The sequence below is a fragment of the Puma concolor genome, chromosome E2 (genome assembly GCF_028749965.1).
Source record: "Puma concolor isolate L17-30 chromosome E2, mPumCon1.1.hap2, whole genome shotgun sequence".
NCBI lineage: Eukaryota > Metazoa > Chordata > Mammalia > Carnivora > Felidae > Puma > Puma concolor.
This window is the reverse complement of record NC_141681.1, coordinates 11,045,355-11,065,799: the sequence shown is the minus strand read 5'-3', so window position 1 is coordinate 11,065,799 and position 20,445 is coordinate 11,045,355. Positions and strand designations below refer to the sequence as shown.

The window sequence follows — 20,445 nt, the reverse complement described above, 5'->3', positions numbered from 1 at the left end:
TTTATTTTACTAACAAAACACTGCAGAAGTAGACATTATCCTTTGCATCTGAATTCCTAACACCTCATACACCTTCTAAATAAAATTTAGAAATATATGTCCAACAGGACATTATCCGCGTCTAATACCCCTGTCTCATCAATACAAACTTTAAGGGGTCAATAAGGACTCCTTGACCTAATATTGAGTTACTTACTGGGGAAATAGCATAGTCAGAGGTGAAATTTAAAATGGTATCAACTAGTTTGTAACAGGTAAAGTGCAGGTACCACCTTTATGGTGGCCATGGCCTTTGAGAAGAGACCTGGAAGTCTCAGGATGTGGGGCAGACATGATCCCTTTAGTTAATGGAGAGTGACAAGTCCAAGGGTTGCTGGGAGGGAACAGGACATTTAAAAATGCAATACTGGGGCGCCTGGGTGGCGCAGTCGGTTAAGCGTCCGACTTCAGCCAGGTCACGATCTCACGGTCCGGGAGTTCGAGCCCCGCGTCAGGCTCTGGGCTGATGGCTCAGAGCCTGGAGCCTGTTTCCGATTCTGTGTCTCCCTCTCTCTCTGCCCCTCCCCCGTTCATGCTCTGTCTCTCTCTGTCGCAAAAATAAATAAATGTTGAAAAAAAAAATAAAAAATAAAAAATAAAAAAATAAATAAAAATGCAATACTAATACGGAGTTACTTTCATACTTTAACAAGTGGTACCGTCATTATAATGGTCGTAACAGCTCTCCACGGAATGAAAAGATCAAATTATTTAGAATTGGATATAAAACCTCAGGTCAGGCACTTTGATAAGTGACCCTGAGTCTCAGTTTCCTCATCAATGAAAAGAACATACTATCCATAATACCAGTCCTATGCCTGCTCTCAAAATTAGCTTTGATATCTATCAAGCACATATCAGTGTCACTACGAATATCACCACTATTAGGAATACCACTATTATTTCAAATCCATGCCAAATAGGTGTTCCCTAAAGAGGATATTTCTGTTAATACCCCAAACCCCAAAGACCAACTAAAATGGTAGAGACACGATATTTCACTGTTGCTCCCCATCAATAGCTCAGGGTTACTAGTTCCTCTTCTCCTTGGGTGGAACCATCCAACTTCTATCCAACTTCTCTATCCAACTCAGCACTCCTCTGTGACTCGTGGCTACTGAGCCTTGGAAATGTGTCTGACGCCACTGGAGAAACTGAATTTTTAATCTGAATTTGAATTAATTTCAATTTAAATTAAGAAAGCAACACTTGATTCAGTTCTGGAGAAACAAGCACGTTTGGAACAACTTGAATATATAACTCTACTTTGCCAACCTTAAATGTTATGAAATCCAAATACAGATTAAGTATGTCTGAGGAAAACTTAGTGTCTAAATTGAAATTGTGCTCTAAGGGTTAAATACTAGATTTCCAAAACATCATGTAAATTACCAGATAATAACTTGATATTGATTACATGTTGAGATATTTTGTAATATATCGGGTTAAATAAGATACATTATTAAAATTCATCCACCAATCTTCAATTTTTTTTTTTTAAAACATGGCATTAGGACATTTAAAACTATTTTTGGGGCTGACATTGTATTTCTATTAGACAACGCTTGTCTACAAAATGCAAAAGGTTGTGCCCAGGTCACAAACCATGCCCAAGGGTCACTGTATCTCACTGTCACATCTACTGAGGGGCCAATGTTCTCATATCTTATGAAGCTATGTTTCAAGAGCTCAAAAAGAACAAACACCCAACCACATCATCACTGGAAGACTGGCTACTTTTCTCATGAGCATAGAAACTAAGATGATATGGGAACCCATAACTAAAAAGTAGGAGATGCTAAACAAAAACAAACAAAAACTTATCAAAATCTTTCCTAGTGGGGCACCTGGGTGGCTTAGTCAATTGAACGTCCAACTCTTGATTACGGCTCAGGTCATGATCTCACGGCTCATGGGTTCGAGCCCTGCATCAGGCTCCTCGCTGGCAGTGCAGAACCTGCTTGGGATTCTCTCTCTCTGTTCTCCGTCTGGCCCTCCCTCACTTATACTCTCTCTCTCTCAAACTCAACTTAAAAAAACAAAAATCTTTCCTAGTTTAATCTAGAAGAATTAAGAACTGATCACCCAGCTTTTGCCTGACACAGATGAATACTGGTCCATCTCTAAGACTAATTTCAGGGGACGTTTAGGGTAGCCCCATTTTAACCTGCAAAATCAACATACCCAATGGCACTCAAGAAAGACTATGGAGGGCCCACATAAGAACAGAGTAAGAAAAAGTTTCCTTACATACATTTCTTGCGTCGTCCACAAAAATGCTGCTTTTGCAACCTTGGGTGGTGATGCTCTCTTTCTTGACTCCGAGATGTGTGGGGCATGTGATTTGGGGGGTGACCAGGATGATGCCCGCTGGAGCCTAGGTAGCCATGGCAACGCTGGACCTTCTCCTCAGCCGTCCTTTTGTACAGTACGTGAGGATGATGCCCTGCAGGTGCACTGTAGTTATGTTCCTGGGCCAGCAGCTGAGGTAACGGGGAGATGAGGAATTCATTTTTTCGGGTCCTTATTAGACCTGACTAAAAACCAAACACACAGAAAACATTAATGATTCCATGCATCTCTTTTTTTACATGGTGATTTTCAGTAACTTTATTGGCTACTTCCTGTGTGTAGGCACTGTACTAAGCAACTGACATGACTTACCTATTTTATATGTACCATTAGCAGTTACAATGTTATTACCCCCATTTTAGAGAGGATGAAGCCGAGGCTAAGGCAGTTAAGTAGGAAAGCCAGCACTGGCCTTATGGGGACAGAAAAATAATTTTCCTGTTACTTTTCTAGGTTCGTGGGTCAGACCCCATTGATGAGAGAGCATAAGGCAATCTGAGGGCAAAGCAAACGCTAACAATCCCCTCTCCCCCGACCCTAGGTGGGATATGTGTGATATTCCTCGGACACTTCCAGCTGTCCAAGAATAAAGGAAAGAAAACAAATGGTTAAATGATACAGATCACAGTCATGAAGGACATGAGTCTCCATGTGTTTACAAATACCTTAGTAAATTATGAGAGAAAAGCAACCTTATCAGTAGCCTAATCTCCAGAAACCTATAGACTCAGTTTCCTGGAGCCCTAACATCACCCTCCCCTCCATAGTGATGTGGGGAACAAAGGCAAGAAGGAAATGGCAGGTAAATACTCAACATGTCTCCGGAGGCAAGGGAAACAAAAGCAAAAATGAACTATTGGGACCTTATCAAAATAAAAAGCTTCTGCACAGCGAAGGGAACAATCAGCTAAACTAAAAGGCAACCTTCAGAATGGGAGAAGATATTTGCAAACGACGTATCAGATAAAGGGTTAGTATCCAAAATCTAGAAAGAACTTATCAAACTCAACACCCACAAAACAAATAGTCCAGTGAAGAAATGGGCCAAAGACATGAACAGACACTTCTCCAAAGAAGACATCCCGATGGCCAACCAACACATGAAAAAATGCTCAACGTCACGTGTCATCAGGGAAATACAAATCAAAACCACCACGAGACACCACCTCACCCCTGTCAGAATGGCTAACGTGAACAACTCAGGCAACCACAGATGTTGGCGAGGATGCGGAGAGAGAGGATCTCTTTTGCATTATTGGTGGCAATGCAAGCTGGTGCAGCCACTCTGGAAAACAGTATGGAGGTTCCTCAAAAAACTAAAAATAGAAATACCCTATGACCCAGCAATTGCACTAGTAGGCATTTATCCAAGGGATACAGGTGTGCTGTTTCGAAGGGACACTTGCAACCCCATGTTTATAGCAGCACTATCAACAGTAGCCAAAGTATGGAAAGAGCCCAAATGGCAATCGACGGATGAATGGATAAAGAAGATGTGGTATATATGTACAATGGAGTATTACTTGGCAATCAAAAAGAATGAAATCTTGCCATTTGCAACTATGTGGATGGAACTGGAGGGTATTATGCTAAGTGAAGTTAGTCAGAGAAAGACAACTATCATAGGACTTCACTCATATGAGGACTTCAAGAGACAAAACAGATGAACATAAGGGAAGGGAAACAAAAAGAATATAAAAACAGGGAGGGGGACAAAACAGAAGAGACTCATAAATATGGAGAACAAACAGAGGGTTACGGGAGGGGTTATGGGAGGGGGGATGGGCTAAATGGGGGAAGGGGCACTAAGGAATCTACTCCTGAAATCATTGTTGCACTATAGGCTAACTAATTTGGGTGTAAATTTAAAACAACAAAAAATTAAAATAAAAAAAAAAGAATGGCAGGTAAAAAATAATTTCTTTATAACCTGCAGCCCATTGACAAATACTTGAGGCAAACAGAGTAAAAGGTTTCTCCAGAAACCCCCTACTGTCGTAATATTAATGCCTTACTACAGGAAAAACAACCTCAGGTTGACAATAGCTAGGCCTCCAGTATCTTATTAACCTTCTAAATTTAACATATGAAAATCCCTTTAGGAACTTCCTCTGGACTTGATCTCCTCCAACTGCATAGTATATAATCAGTCACTCCTCACAACCCCAGGGCAGCTCTTTCTGCCCACGGGTCCTGTCCCTGCACTTTAATAAAATGACCTTTTTGCCCCAAACTCTCAAGAATTCTTTCTTGGCCACAGGCTCCGGACCCCAGCACCTTTCCAAAACCCCATCACTGTTGTAATAAAAGATTAACAGGAGAAAAACAGACATTTAATAACATGTATACCTTCCGTATATATGGGAGTTACCCAGGAAAAGTGACTAACTCCCCAAAAGGGCCCAAGACACCACTTTGTAAATAGTGTCTCTAGCTAAAGGTACAAGATGTTGAGGGGGTGATGGGGGCCGGAGAAGGGCAGTCATGCGAGGTTACGAGAAGCTCAGAAATAAAAAAAGATATGGTCGTGATGGAGATTGAAGTCTTGGCCCTCTCCATGACAAGTTGCTAGAGGTCTGGTCACCCAGACCAATGTTCCTGGTGCAGAGAGGGAGACACCCCCACAAATGGAGATTTTCCCTTGCAGATGTAAATGTCGCTTACAAAATGGCAACTTCTGCTCAGTTTACAGAGTGTTTCTTATGTCTGTAGTTTCTTCAAACAATCAGCCTAAAATAATCCTTATGCCCAAGAGGCATAGTTTGGGGCACCGGGAGGTCTCTACTCTCAGAGGCAATGCCCTCAGCCACTATTCCAGACTCTTCACTACTAATCTTGACATTTGTGACTCAGGGCCCCTCCCCGTGACATCCTAGAGCCTCTGCCTCTACGAGGTGGGGGACGCGGCGGCAAACGCTGGGCAGAGGGGGGCAGTTTGACAGCAGTCCTGACCTCAAGGGGCCCACATCAAGCGCCAGAAAAACCAAGACCTTCCATCATGGCTCCACAAGCGCTAAGTAACAGGCTGGCGTGGGTGACGGAGGAGCGAGGGTGCTTATGGTCATCCCCATGGAGGGGCCTGGGGCTGCGTGATCCAGAGACAAATCTGCTAAAATGGAGAGGAAAGAGTCAACGAGGATTTCAGCCACCTCCGCTTTGACCTCAGTCTGTCCTTTCTAATCGATTAAACTCTTTCCAGCTTATCTCTTTGCTCAGGCAACAGACCCAGCGGGCAAAGGATCCTGTGGGGACTGAAACGCCCTCCTCAAGCAACAGGGACTGCCCTGACCCCGCGTGACTGACTCCAAGACCAGGATCGATTTGACCTTCACTGCCCACCTGCAGGTACCCACTGACCTTTGGCCCACATTTTTCTTATATAGGCTGGAAGTATTTTCAGCACTTTGGAGACAGCCTTTGAGACATGCGTCTCCTGTCTTCCTGGTGTTAGGCTCATTGAAATAAACCCCTTTCTTATTTCCCCACAATTCATCTCTCTGCCTCGGGATTTTGCCAGTGGTGAGTGACCAGACCCGGTCGGTTTGGGAACCCTGGAGCCAACCAACGTTTTGCTTTCCAAGTTCACGGCACAAAGCGTATCTCTGGGCACCAGGTATTTTAGCCGGAACGCACCCGGGCCTTCCCTTCCACACCGCCACCCTCTCTCTTCCTGCATTTGGTTCAGAAGTTCCTGGACACCCAGAGCCAGGTAGAGCAAGAGTGGTCTGCAGTTTCAGCCTGCCCAGGAGCTTGTTGGAGATGCCAACTCAGGAGGCCCCCCCCAGTGGCTCAGCTGGTTAAGCATCGGAGTCTTGATCTGGGCTCAGGTCATGATCTCACAGTTTGTGAGATCAAGCCCTGCAGCAGGCTCTGTGCTGACAGTGCTGTACCTGCTTGGGATTCTCTCCGCGTCCCTCTCTCTCTCTCTTTCTCTCTCTCTGCCCCTACCCTGTGTGCTCGCTCTCTCCAAATAAATAAGCTTAAAAAACAAAAGGAGAGACGTGACTCAGGTCTTGCCCCAGATCTGCTGCATCAGAGTCCGCATTTTATTTAGATCCCCAGGTGATCTGTCGGTCTGTGAACCTTTGAGAAGCCTTGACACCGGCCAGCAATTCTTGAACTCTGCTCAACATCAGAAACACCTAGGGATCCGAAAGGTACATGCAGACTCCCTCACTCCCAGGCAGGATCTCGTATCATCAAAAACCAACTCTCTGCCCTTGTGACCCATGCATCAGAACTTTTGTCTTTAACCTCTCAGATGACTATCCCAATGCACCAAAGACTTTGTGAACCAGTCCTCCTAGACCTTAGCTTCTTCATGAGCAGAATGGGGAGATTCCTTCCCAGCCCGATACCTTACAAGGCGACCTAGAATCGCCATTGCAGAAATCCATCATATGTGCTCGACTGCAGCCATCTTGATGACTGAGGATGATGGATGATGCATGACTGAATCAACACACACTAAGTGCCAGGCAAGTGCCAGCCACACGACTGTGCAAGAGATACACAAACACAGCACGTGGTTTGCTGGGGAAACAGACGCCTAAAAATTCAAGGATGGTACCAAATGCGAAGGGGGTGTTGGGGTGAGAGCAGATTACTATGGGAGCACAGAGGCGTGTGTGGAGGGGTGGCACCAGATGGGCTGTGCCCAGGGCCTAATGTTAGCCCGATGTTAGGGTTCAGCTTCCCATTCCTAAAAGAAGTCCCAGAACCTGTGGCTTGGTCCTGATTTTCCTCCCCCTACAGAAGGGTGTTGCCTTCTGAAAGACTGTCTTTTGGACTGTAGCCGCACTGACTTATTATCTAGAACTGGGACACGGACAGATGCCTTCCTTGGCTCAGTCAACTCACACTGGGCACCGAATTAGCAGCCATGTTCTAGGCACTGGCATAAAGAACAGAGGCACACAGAAAGGCAGTAGAAGAGTTCACATTCATATTCTTGTGGAGATCCAGGGAGAAGAGAAATCGACTGGCAAGATAAAAATTCAGATAAGTGAAATCCCACAATCCAGGAATCCTGTCCGTCATTAAGTTCAGGCTGGATCTCAGAGTGACCTGCCCTTCCCCACCCAGTCCAGGGTCATGCTGGTAGGTTCTGCCGTCGCTCATTTGGATACTTTCTGTTGAGTCTCCCCAAGCCACCTGCCTCCTCTCCAATATGGTCCCCTGGACAAGGGCTCTTGTCCAATGTAATCAACTCATTCCATACACTCAGGTATTGACCTCAAATCCAAATCTCGTTTCTGGGTCCACAGGCCCTGCATACCCTGCCCCGTATGGAGCAGGGCAGCTCTCCCTCCCTTCTCACCTTTCCCAACAGGGCATTTATTTCACTTTTTGAGGCTACAGTGTTCTTTTACTTGAAGGGGAACAGAATTAGCCCCAAACATGCCTCTTGGGCACAAGGATTATCTTGAGCTGGTTATTTTTACCCATCAGCCCACCTAGGAGAAGCTCTGAAAGCCAAGAAGACGTTACCCTTCTGTCAGGGACGTTTGCATTTATAAAGGAAATAAGGACCGGAAACTCTTCTCGATGGAGAAGGTGGGGACTTCAATCTGCATAACAACTGAGCCTTTGCTGACTGCCCGAGGCCCACAGAGGCCCCATAACTGCCCCCCTCAACATCTTCTTTTGTCTTTAGCTGGCCATGATATTTAAGGTGGTGTCTTGGGCCCTCCCCACACACGCCTGCACAGACTTTTTCTTGGACCTCTCATCTCCTGCTCCCAAAGACCTGCTTGGCTGGTGCTTATGTCCCCTTCCCCTCAAAGAAATCACACCCATGGCCCTGTTCCTCTCCCACTTCCAAATTCTCAGAGGCCACAGTTCCTTTGCTTGTGCCTACCTACAAGGATGGAAACAAACATAATGCCCCCCTCTCCCCGCCACCGTGCCCTAAAAGTTGCAGGTACGCTCTGGGACAGCAGGAGCCACACCTACCAGCATCCCTGCTGTGAGTCACACGCTATCAACCAATCAACACTTGTTTATTAGGCGAGGAATGTCTGTGGCCTAAGCGAAGGCAAGGAACTCAGACCCGGGGCCACGCTGAGGATTCGCCAGCACCCCTTCCCCCTGTAGCCGAGGACACCAGACGTGGGAAGTGACCCGGGAGCAAGTCAGTCACTGCAAGGCTTTATTGAAACCCTGTGAGGAAATCTCAGCTGGAAGCAAAGGCAGAATTGGGTCCCTCCGAGGTAGACCTTGGCCTCCTAGGGCCCCCACGCCTTCCGTGCACAGGAAGACAAAAGCCACCATTTACAGTGCTCCGTAGACAGAGTGAACAGTTAAAGGTGGGGGGAGGGGTGATTTACCCACAAAAGCCCGCCTGCCTTACTAACTTCCTAACCTGGTTAAACTAATATCAAAGCGACTTAAGCCACTTGAGTGCCGTAACTGGGCTAACCGGTTTGGAGGCCTTTTCTCTCTTCTCCCCATTTCCTGAGCACCTTAGGCAAACCCAACGCACAGTGAAAACTCCTGCACTGGGAAAGCATTAAAAAAAAAAAAAAAAAAAAAAGGAAAACCGAAGCATTGTCAACCATTATCTGGACCAACACACTGGGGCCACACAGTCCTCTTATTTCTCAGTTCAGAGTGACAAGGACAAAAATCTAGAATAATTCTTCAACACACAACAAGAATTTCACAGCGCTGGATATGAAGGAAGAAACGTATTCTTTTTGGTGTTTAATCCGATGGAAAACATTGGAGTCTGACCAAATAAGTACATTTTATGGTTTAAAAATACAGACCCAGCACCTCCAAAAGGAGCCCTCCGTGGAGGTGTGGAATGTGGGAAGCAATCTTGACTTACTGCAACGTTCTGGTTCCAACAGTGATGAGGGAGATGCCCTCAGGTGGCTTCCGGTTAAATGGAGGAGGGAGGGATCAAACAAGAACACAAACAGGTATGAAATATTCCTTTGTGCCAAGCATGAGGGGGAAAAAAGGGGGTTCTGTGAGAGAAAATAAGGGCAAGGGCAAAGGGTGAGGAGCGGGGGTGGGGGGGCTGGGGGGCGGTCATAGGAGGCCTTGCTGAGGACAGGCATTTTCATGAGACTAGATCCCTTTCCTGGCAAGGGAAGTCTGGATGGATCTGAGGAGGAAGAAGCCGGGAAGGGACAGGAGGGAGCAGAGACCCAGTGAGCTACCAGAAGGATGGAGCCCGAGGACGTGCTTAGGCGTCCCCTAAGCTCAGCTCCGGAATGACAGGAAAGGCCTCACATCCATGGGGAGGCGGATGTGCTAACACTGACAGCTGCCCCCAGCTACCCACCCAAGGGGACTCCTCTCCCTCAGAGGACAGAGGAAGCCAGAGATAAAGAACCAGCTGCGCCCCCTTCTGGACTGGATACTGTTCCCACATGAAGCGTCAACCTTTTCCAGTTTCAAAGAACTAGAAACCCTGTCACATAACTTAGCTGCTCAATTTAACAATTCAGTGGCTACGGACCAAGAGCCAATATCCTACGCAGGTCACAGTTTCCCACTTGACACTTTGAAAAAGGAGATACTGTAAGATAATGTTAGCAGTTGTTTCCTGTCTCATTTTTTAGGTTAATTTTTTTATTTAGAGGGGAAGAGGAGAGAGGGAGGGGCAGAGAGCGAGGGAGAGAGGGAATCCCAAGCAGGCTCCGTGCTGTCAGCACAGAGCCTGATGCAGGGCTCGAACTCACGAGCCGTGAGATCACGACCTGAGCTGAGATCAAGAAACAGACGCTTAACCACTTAACCAACCGAGCCACCCAGGCATCCCTATTTCCTATTTTGGATTTCAATGGCCAAATAATACATAAAGGACACATGCAGGGTATAAATCATACGTCAAGAAATTGCCTTTTACAACACCCCTCCCTCTAGGTCCTGTTTTTAAATTCTATCAAAGGCTTTAAACTTAACAGAAAAAGGGAGACTGCAGATTCCAGAAAGGACAAGGTGCTTGTCCTAAGTGACTCGTACCCCCGCACTTATACCTAAGAGTCAAAAACTGATTCAATGGATTAGTGATGTGACACAATATAGCTTAAAGAAAGGCCTTAAAGTAGTAATAAAAAGACAACCCCCATGGGCAGTACCAAAATTCTCCTTCTCTTTTTAGGAAAGACCAATAGAATAACAAAGGACCCCCCAGGAGGCTGGCTGGACAAACTACTGGCAAAGATAAATATATTTGTGGTTACCAAAAATCAATTTAATTTTCACTTTTTAATTTTTAACCCATCGCTCACCTTGGCAACAACAAAAGAATATTGTAACCTCAGTCAAGACATCACATTCTTGTTTTTAAAAAATTATTTTGTCCAAACGAGAGCACCAAAGAATAAATAACCGATTGGTTGCCCAACATGTATGAGGATCCCCCAAACAGGAAACCTCGCAGCTCAGAGTAAGCGAAAAGCTTGAGGAAGCATAGCAAATATGAAACAGGAGTCCATCGTCCAGGGGTTGGAGGAGGAGAGAAAGCAAGCATCAGAGAAGCGAGGGACTAGGCAATAAGGAAACGCTGAGAAAGTTTAATGGGGGAAAACCACTGGCATGAGAATATCTTGGAATTTTGTGACGAAGTGACAAAAATTAAGATAAAATGGAATGGCACAGAGACCATGTAGGAGGGAAATGCTCAACGTAAAAATGAAATAGATTAGAGGTAAACTTGAAGTTCTATTGCTTGCTAACTGGGCATAAGCACTCTGAACTTCTGTTTGCTTTCCCCCCACCCCCCACCCCCAATCTGTAAAATAGGAATAAACGTACCTCTAACTTGGGATTTTTCGCACTGATCAAATAAGTGAATATTTACCAGGCACTGTGCTAAATTGTCAACCGCTCCATAAACAGTAACATAAAACATAGAGCCGTTGTGACTTTCAAAAAAGAAATCAGAGGCTTGAGATGACAGAAAAATTGTTTACCCGGGTTCTCGATGAGAGTAAGTGGGACTATCTGGACCAACGAACAGGCTGAGGAGACAAAATCTGACATTCTTACGGCAAAAGAATACTGACACTGATAACATCCTCTGTGCTCTACAAAGCACACAATTCCAAGAAAACAAAGCAGAACTTTTTGCCATCTGCATCTACACAGGCAGAGATGGTTTAACAGACAACTCAGGCCCCCACACGTGGACGCACCTTTTGAAAAAAGAATGTATATTCAGGATTCCCTGTTATGGTCGGAGGGAGCAGGAAATCTCTTACATTTGGGGAGAAAAAACCCAAAAATATACATGTCAACAAGAATCGGGCATTTCCCATCTTTTTTTTTTTTTTTGACAGCAATATCACCATCAAGTAGATTCATAACACAAATATGATTTAGAAGGGAATTTAGGTTTTCCCGATTCACACACACAGTAATCGCCCTCCAAAAAACTGTAAAGCCAGCTCACAATGCACATTTAATCAGATACTATCAATATCCCCCAACTGCTCACAGCCTGGGGAGAGAGGAGACCATGAAGCTAGGAGTCACAGTTTTTTCGATTCTGTGGCAGTTAAGTGAGAGACTGGTTTATCCTTTCTTACTCCTGAAGAAGTTGACAGACCTCTCAGATACGGACACAAATCAGATCTAGTCCCTGATTTGTAAAGTGGGAATAATAATATCACTTCCCTGAGAGGATTTTTAGAGGATTAGAGGAACTAATACTTTTGAAGTGCTAAGAACAGCTTTGGCACAGAGAGACACGTAGTACATGTTTATTATTATCATTATTCCATGTGGTTATTTGAGGGAACAAAGCAGAGAAGTCATGTCGTTTTCGAACAGAGTATAGTTATCCTAATTTTGCCCTTCAATTGGGCCTGAAATTCTGAGGTGGCGTAAGTATTCTGTTTATCGAGACAATAATGGGAGGACTACACAAGGCTTTAAGACTGGCAAAGAGACATATTAATGGCGTTTTTGCAAATGTGACTGAAGATATTTAAAGACAGGAGAAATCATGGATTTTTTTCACCTTGGAGAGTTGCTTAACTCAAAGGTTCTACGTTTTAGTTTTGACTTGTTTGATGGTTTCTTTCGATGGGGACGGGAAAGACAGAGGGCAGGTGGAGAGAAAATCACCGGGCTGCTCCTCGTCAATGACCCCTTTGGCCCCCCACTAGAACTTTTTGCCACCTGCATCTACACAGGCAGAGGTGGTTTAACAGACAACTCGAACTTCTGGTTGCTTCTCATCTACACGTTTACAGGTTAAAATGTTGAAACCCAGCGTCGGTCCACTGTGAACACCCCATCTCTTATCCAGCGGCCCTCTATTAAAAAAAGGCAGCAACTGGGGCGCCTGGGTGGCGCAGTCGGTTAAGCGTCCGACTTCAGCCAGGTCACTATCTCACGGTCCGTGAGTTCGAGCCCTGCGTCAGGCTCTGGGCTGATGTCTCGGAGCCTGGAGCCTGTTTCCGATTCTGTGTCTCCCTCTCTCTCTGCCCCTCCCCCATTCATGCTCTGTCTCTGTCTGTCCCATAAATAAATAAAAACGTTGAAAAAAAAAATTAAAAAAAAAAAAAGGCAGCAACATGGGGAAAAGGATGCTTTGATTAGCTCCAAGAATAAATGGAATGTCCCTACTGGGAGGAAAAAAAAAAAAAGCAAAGTTGCCTTTCTGGAGAATACGGCAGAATGCACCAGGACCACAGATTACTGTTCCCAAGTTACATGCTGGCCACATTCAGCGAACACCTGAGCGGATCACTCCAGATGTGCCCTGAGCCCCCTGCCTCTGGTACACACAGGTGCATCACTGAGCAAAGACCAGTTCTCCTGGTGACGCCTGACCTCCGCCGGGCAGGGGAAGTCTCCAGGTCTTGTCCGTCTCTATGGCTTTCTGAGTCGTAATGCTAAGGATGAATTAGCAAGAAGAGCTAAAAAAAAAAAAAAAAAAAAAAATTTTGGCAGAAAGTCTTCAGATCGCCTGGCTTTTTTTTTTCCCCCTCTTTCCTGGCTTGGGGTGTCTTGACTACTTCTTCAAACACTCCAGGAAGTAGAGCCCAGGAGACTTTTCTTTCGGGAGGAGACCTCCTCACTGCTAGCAATTCAGGGAAGGATTCCTCCAATACAGAATGGGCACCCATGCCTCAGAAAGAGCCCTTGCTCATCAGCCAGCGGGCCTTACATACAAAAACTACGGTCCCAGGGGGTGTCAGTTTCCTCAACCTGGGTTCAGATCACTAAATATCACTTAAAACTTCACTGCCCCCATCGGGGGGACCTTTGACATCCCTAAACTGACGTATTTAAGAGCACAACTGGAAAGGCGAAGCTATCACACCTCACAAAGTTGACAGAAGCCTATTTTAATTGCTACTTTTGGAAGCAGCCTCCAAGAGAACCGACTCAGTCATAGCCAGAGGGGGAAAAAAAACCTCAAAAATCAAAGATTACAATTAGAACGACTCAACATCAGGTCCACACTTTACCCAGTCCACATCTTCCACTTCCAATTCCACCCCCCCCCCACCACATGCCTTCTGTTTCCTCCCCTATGTGTAGATCTTTCTGAACTTCCTTTTCCTCCTCTGAGATTTCTCCCTCCCTCCCCCCACCCCCGCCAGCATCCACACTCCCAAAACCAACATCATAGCAAAAAAAAAAAAAAAAAAAGAACTAGCCTTTGCTTTCCCTTACACTAGACAAATTTGGCTCCAAAACAATATTAACTAACATGGCTTTGACCATGTGCAATGGTTTAAGCTACTGACACAAAGATGAATCGACTCTTTCCTCCGAGTACTTCAACTATAACCGTCTGTACTGGTATAGAGGATGCCATTCTTGCGGCTCTTCAGAGAGGTTAATAACATATTGATGAAATCTATTCATGTGGCTAATTAAAAATATGCCTGTTGAAATAAACACTTAATGACTTCAACAGCCCAAATCTCACGAGACCAGAGTACAGGGATTCACAGTGCAACACTGGGTTGGGATGTATAAGCCCATTCGGTTCCCATTTATGCCTGTGTCCATTCTCATAAGGGTAGAGACCTCCAAAAAGCTTGTCTTTTTTTTTTTTAATGTATTAATGCCAGAATGGTTGACACGTTTACCCTATTGTATGTATGTTAGTATTAATTTCAAAAAAATACACAAATGCTCATAAACGCACATAATTTTTATAAGCAGCCTTAGAAAGAATCTATGTTTCAACATTTAGTAATGAATCCAAGTGGTTAATAATGATCAGCAGAGGTTGGGTAATGTCTCCTTCTCCTCCTCTCCCCTTTCCTTTATTGTCCCACCTAGAGGAATAATTCATTGCTTCCTATGTACCAGACAGTCTACAAGGCATCCTATCTGCAAAATCCCACCTGTCGCACAGCTCAGTTTGATGGGTACTTCCATTAACTTCTCTGTATCTCGGGGCTGGCTGACCACACAGCCTCTGCTCGCTCTTAACCACACATCCAGTTAGGATTCAGGAAAAGTTCCAGAAACGCTGTACTGTTCAACTGAAATTTACTAAGAGTACAACTCAAATGTTTTCACAAAAATAAACGAATGCATAAATGAATGAACATATATATGTGAGGTGACGCGTTAACTAACCCGAAGAGGGGGACGGGTGGTGTATGTGTATCAAATCACGTCATATGCTTTAAATATTTTACAACTGAATTTGTCTAGTATATCTCCATAAAGCTGAAAAAAAAAACCCACAAAAAACAAGGTTTCCGGAGAGGTTATGACTTTTGTGGGGAGTTCGATAGCAGCCCATGCCACTTACTCTGAAGGTGGGACTCTTGACAACTAAATACTTCTGAGATGGCTTAAGGTAGGTCCTAACCTCCTGTCAAGATGGATCCAAAGGACATGGAGAAATACCCATAAATTCAGCTCTCCAGAAATGAAGGCTGGGGTCAAATGGCACTAACATCAGAATCATCCTTTTGACTTCCCCTCCCCATTTTCACACCGAAGCGGGGGGTGTTCGACAGTGTCACTGAGAAAGCTTCTCCGTGGATCTAGAGGGAACTGGCTCAATTGTCCTCTGGAATGTAGCCTTACTGGACATCACTGATCTCGTTCAAGATTTCCTTCTGCAAAACTGTGGTTTCTTCCCTTCTAGTTTACTGCAAGTGCTTTGATGGCAGGGCTGGGACACTCTGCTTTGCAACCACTATGGCAGGTCCTGCCTGTCATCTTTGGGAAGGACATACACAGAATAATAAGAAAGGGAAACCACGTCTTCCCAGCTCCTCAGAGAGCTAAAACATGCCCTGACAATAAGAACAGATATCAAAGCTGCATGACCCTTACAAGCAGTTTGGTCATGAAGACCTTCTCATCTAGGGAAGACTAAGGAGGGAGCCATTCGACAGTCTTGTGTCACATAATCCTCTGTGCTCCAGCCTTTTCTTGAGAATCAGATAGTTTCAAAGGAAGCTTAAGAAAGGATGTCATTTGGAAAACACATGACTACCATAATGGCTGTTGGTTAATTGTGAGGGACCAAGCGGAGATAGCTAGCAGGTCTGGATTTAATAGAAACCAGACTCTCCACCAACTTCGCATGGGACCATGCCCCCAGCCTCTCCCCCTAGATCATTCCAGGCTTTGGTGCTATGTCGGCTAATAAACAGTCTTCCTTCTTCACATGTCATGTCAGCATCCTGTGGAGGGAGGGGCACGCTACATGTCTGAGAAGAAATAGTCATAACTCATATCCATCGAAGTCATGTTTTTTAATGTCAGTTTCAGAGGTTAAACTTGGGCTTCCAACCTCCAATTCTCATTTTCTCTAACGATGTCTTACCAAATGAGGCATTATGTGGTTAACAATGTTGACAAATGTCAACACACGCTTGATCTCTTGAGCTCCCAACGCTGTCCTGCCCTGTCTTCTCATTCCAGTTTGGTCATGTAGTGCCACAGGTCCAGAATAAATCGGGGGCCTCCTGTCTTGTCTCTCTGTTGGCAAGCCCTACCCTCTCTCACTCCAAAGTCATTTTTCTAAAGCATCACTTAAAACAGGTCACATTTGGGGTGCCTGGGTGGCTCAGTCGGTTAAGCGGCCGACTTCGGCTCAGGTCATGATCTCGTGGTCTGTGAGTTCGAGCCCCGCGTCGGGCTCTGTGCTGACAGCTCAGAGCCTGGAGCCTGTTTCAGATTCTGTGTCTCCCTCTCTCTGACCCTCCCCTGTTCATGCTCTGTCTCTCCCTGTCTCAAAAATAAATAAAACGTTAAAAAAAATTAAAATTAAAAAAAAAAACAGGTCACATTTGTGCTCTAAGATGAGAGCCAAACAAAGAAATATGGATTTCAAACTGCTTTGCAGTCCAGTCCAGTCCAAATCCAGCCCCAGTTGCCTCTCAAACCATCTTCAATCCTTTGTCATTAAACTCTAGGTACACTGGCTCCATCGATGTTCCATCAAGAGGACAGCCCAGCTCCCACCCGGACCATTGTGATTACTGTGTCCTGCATCTAAATTTTTTTTTTTTTTTCAACGTTTATTTATTTTTGGGACAGAGAGAGACAGAGCATGAACGGGGGAGGGGCAGAGAGAGAGGGAGACACAGAATCGGAAACAGGCTCCAGGCTCCGAGCCATCAGCCCAGAGCCCGACGCGGGGCTCGAACTCACGGACCGCGAGATCGTGACCTGGCTGAAGTCGGACGCTTAACCGACTGCGCCACCCAGGCGCCCCTACTGTGTCCTGCATCTAGAATGCTCTATTCCCAAACACCTCCCTTAGTTTTGCCGAAAAGATGCCTCTTCAAACCACCCTATAAAACAAAGCAAATATCGCCTTTCTCTATCTCAGTCAGCTTTATTTTTCCATAGAGCCCTTATCCTTACTTGATGGTCTATCTCCTAGCTATTTGCTTTTGTGTTTCTTGGTTGTTGCTCCCATTAGTTCCATAAAGCCTGGGGTTTGTGTTTCTCTTGCTCATCTCCGGCACGTGGTAGGTGCTCTGTAAACATTGGCAGAGTTAATGAACTAGAAATAAAGCAACATGGGGCGCCTGGGTGGCTCAGTCGGTTTAGCGTCCGACTTTAGCCAAGGTCATGATCTCACCGTTCATGAGTTCAAGCCCCACGTCGGGCTCTGTGCTGACAGCTCAGAGCCTGGAGCCTGCTTCGGATTCTGTGTCTCCCTCTCTCTCTGCCCCTCCCCTGCTCATGCTCTCTTTCTCTCAAAAATAAATAAACGTGAAAAAAAATTAAAAATTAAAAAAAAAAAGAAGGCAACATGCTTAGTACTAAAAGAGACATAAAAATAGGTAAGATATTGATGCTTACATTTAAGGATGTTTCTCCTTTGGGAGACAAACATATAACCAATTAATCAGATAGATTATGTCCCTCTCCTGATTCATCATTATGATTTATTTACATGCTTCTCTCGTAAGCTTCTTTACCATCTTGCATGTTACTACAGCACTTATGAAAGAGAGGTATATGCTCTTGGAACTTAGCTGGCATTGGCATGACACTCAACTCATGCTGAAGGAACAAGGAATATACAAAATTCCACGGGAATGCAAAGTCAAACCACCTCTGAGAATGATATCAAACTCTTGTACATTGAGAAGTGGCTGAGGGTTTTGAAGGGAAAGCCAGAAGAACCCATCTATGTTAAAGAAAACTGGCAAGGGGCACCTGGGTGGCTCAGTCAGTTAAGCGTCCAACTTCGGCTCAGGTCATGATCTCACAGTCTGAGTTCAAACCCCAGGTTGAGCTCTGTGCTGACAGCTCAGAGCCTGCTTCAGATTCTGTGTCTCTCTCCCCTTCTGCTCCTCCCCCACTTGTAATCTGTCTCTCTCTGTCTCTCAAAAATAAACATTAAAAAATACTTAAAAAAAGAAAAAGAAAACTGGCTAGACCCAAGTTGTAGGGATTCTGCCTTCCCTAACAGTGGAGGATATGCTCATTTGACACTCTGTATAGGCTGCCTGCCATTTTTGTGAAACAGGCCAAAAATTTAGACAATAGAAAATTATAAAATTACACGTTAAGTAACATCCAGTTTATCAACTCATGATACCATCACTGCTTCAGATTGCTTTCTCAAAGAGCCTAAGCATTCCAGATACAGGCACTGCGGTACTGAAATCTAAACTGTCAATACCAAATCAGTTCAGATTGGTATTTTCACAGGAGTATCGCTATCAAAACTCTAACTCCTTGCTAGCGAAAAGCAATCATCAGGAGATTATCGGCACTCCCTGCTATTTATATTCTCACCATGCACACTTCCTGGGCTCCTGAGTGTGGAGAGTAGGGAATCTAGGTAGCGGATGTCTAATACACATTTGCCAAAAGGAGTGATGGTCCTAGAAGAAACAACTGGCACGTGTCCTGTGACTCAGCCAGAGCGGCACAAACAGAGTCTGCCTCGATTTGCAAGATGGCGCAACTCGTTTGGGGGGGGGATTACGTGATGCTCCTCCATTCCCAAGGCTGTTGCCCACGGATGCACGGCATCAGGAAGACAGATGTTTTTCCTTGTTTCTGTAGTGGTGATGGGTTATGTCAAAGTCTCCACCCCACTTTGCCCCGCCTTCTTTGGAAATGACAGCACTCATTTGTTTCAAAGGTAGCTGGAGCTGGAAGCCAAGCCAGTAACCAGCTGTCAGAGATGTGATGAGGTACGCCACGTGGTGCCCACTCATTGGGTAGCTGCAGAGAGGGGCTGGGCGGCTGACTGGGCTTCCCAAGCTCTCGCAGGGGTGGTGGGGAAGAGCCAGAGATGAACGCTGTGTTGGAAACGGCTGGTCCCAATTTTCTTCAGTTATTTACCTTCTCCCGCCCCTCCTTCACCCCCTGCCTTAAGGTAAAACCAAGGAAAATAATCATAGGATTCTGGGATGTTAGCATTTGTGTACTTCATCCCCTCTGATTTTACAGAGAAAGAAAACAGGCTCCATGGAGAACAAAGGAATTGCCCAAAGCCAACCTTCTAGAATACAGACTACAAACTGGTGTCCCCAGACCCAGGCTGGCCCTCTGTAGGTTTTTCCCCCCCGCTTTATTGAGATGTAATTGACAAATGAAAACTACACACACTTAAGCTGTACAGTGTGATGCTTTGATAGACGTACACAGTGTGAAATGGTTACCAGAATCAAGCTAATTAACATGTCCATCGCCTCACAAGGTTACCATATATTATGTACCTGTGCTGAACACTGTAAGATCTTCTCTTAGCAAATTTCAAGTATTCAATACAGTATTGTGAACTACAGTCACCATGCTATACATTAGATCTTCAGAATTTATTCGTCTTGCCTAACTGATATTTTGAACCCTTTGACCAACATCTCTCCATTGCCCCCACCCTAGGTCCATGGCAATCCCCATTCTACTCTGATTCTAGGGGTCGACTTTTTTTAGGTTCCACGTACAGGCAGTACTTGTCTCTCTCTGCTTGGCTTATCTCACTTAGCACAAGGTTCACCCAGTTCATCCATGTTGTTACCAATGACAGGATTCCTTCCTTCTTCATGGCTGAATACTACTCCATCGTATGTGTGTACCACATTTTCTTTATCTGCTCATCCCGATAGGCACTTAGGTTGGTCTCCTCCCTTGGCTATTGTGAATGATGCTGTAGTGAACGTGAGGAGGCAGAACCCTCGCTGAGACCCTAATTTCATTTCCTTTAGATATATATCCAGAACTGGAATTGCTGGATCGTATGGTGGTTCGATTTTTGTTTGAGAAACCCCATACTGTTTTCCGTAACGACCACATATTCCCACCAACAGCGTACGAGGGTTCCCTTTTCTCCATGTCTTTGCAACACCTGTTATCTTGTCTTTGTTGATCATGGCCATTCTAACAGGTGTGAGGCGATATCTCATTGTAGTTTTGATTTACATTTTCTTGCTAATTAGCAATGTTTACTATGTTTTCACATGCCTGTTGGCCATCTGCGTGTCCACTCAGGTCCTTTGCCCATTTTTAAGATCAGGATATTTGTCTTCTGGCTGAGTTGCCCGAATCCCTGATATAGTTAGGATATTAACCACTTATCAGATAATACAGTTTGCAAACTGTTTTCCATTCCGTAAGTTGTCTCTTCACTTT

General features: G+C 45.0%; 1 protein-coding gene across 2 annotated transcripts in view; it reads right to left on the bottom strand.

Annotated features, from left to right (window-relative positions):
* The window catches only part of ADAMTS18 (ADAM metallopeptidase with thrombospondin type 1 motif 18), a 142,613-nt gene that overhangs the window by 75,669 nt on the left and 46,499 nt on the right, over nt 1-20,445 (bottom strand). Inside the window, exons 1-2 of one of the 2 annotated variants that reach the window (XM_086688856.1) lie at nt 6,750-6,853; nt 2,294-2,576 (exon numbers count right to left, since the gene is read on the bottom strand). In XM_086688856.1, the coding sequence (XP_086544982.1) occupies nt 2,294-2,576; nt 6,750-6,791 (325 nt within the window). In that variant the 5' untranslated portion in view covers nt 6,792-6,853. Of the gene's footprint in view, nt 1-2,293; nt 2,577-6,749; nt 6,854-20,445 lie in introns of those variants that run through there. The other variant, XM_086688857.1, reaches the window with a different exon arrangement.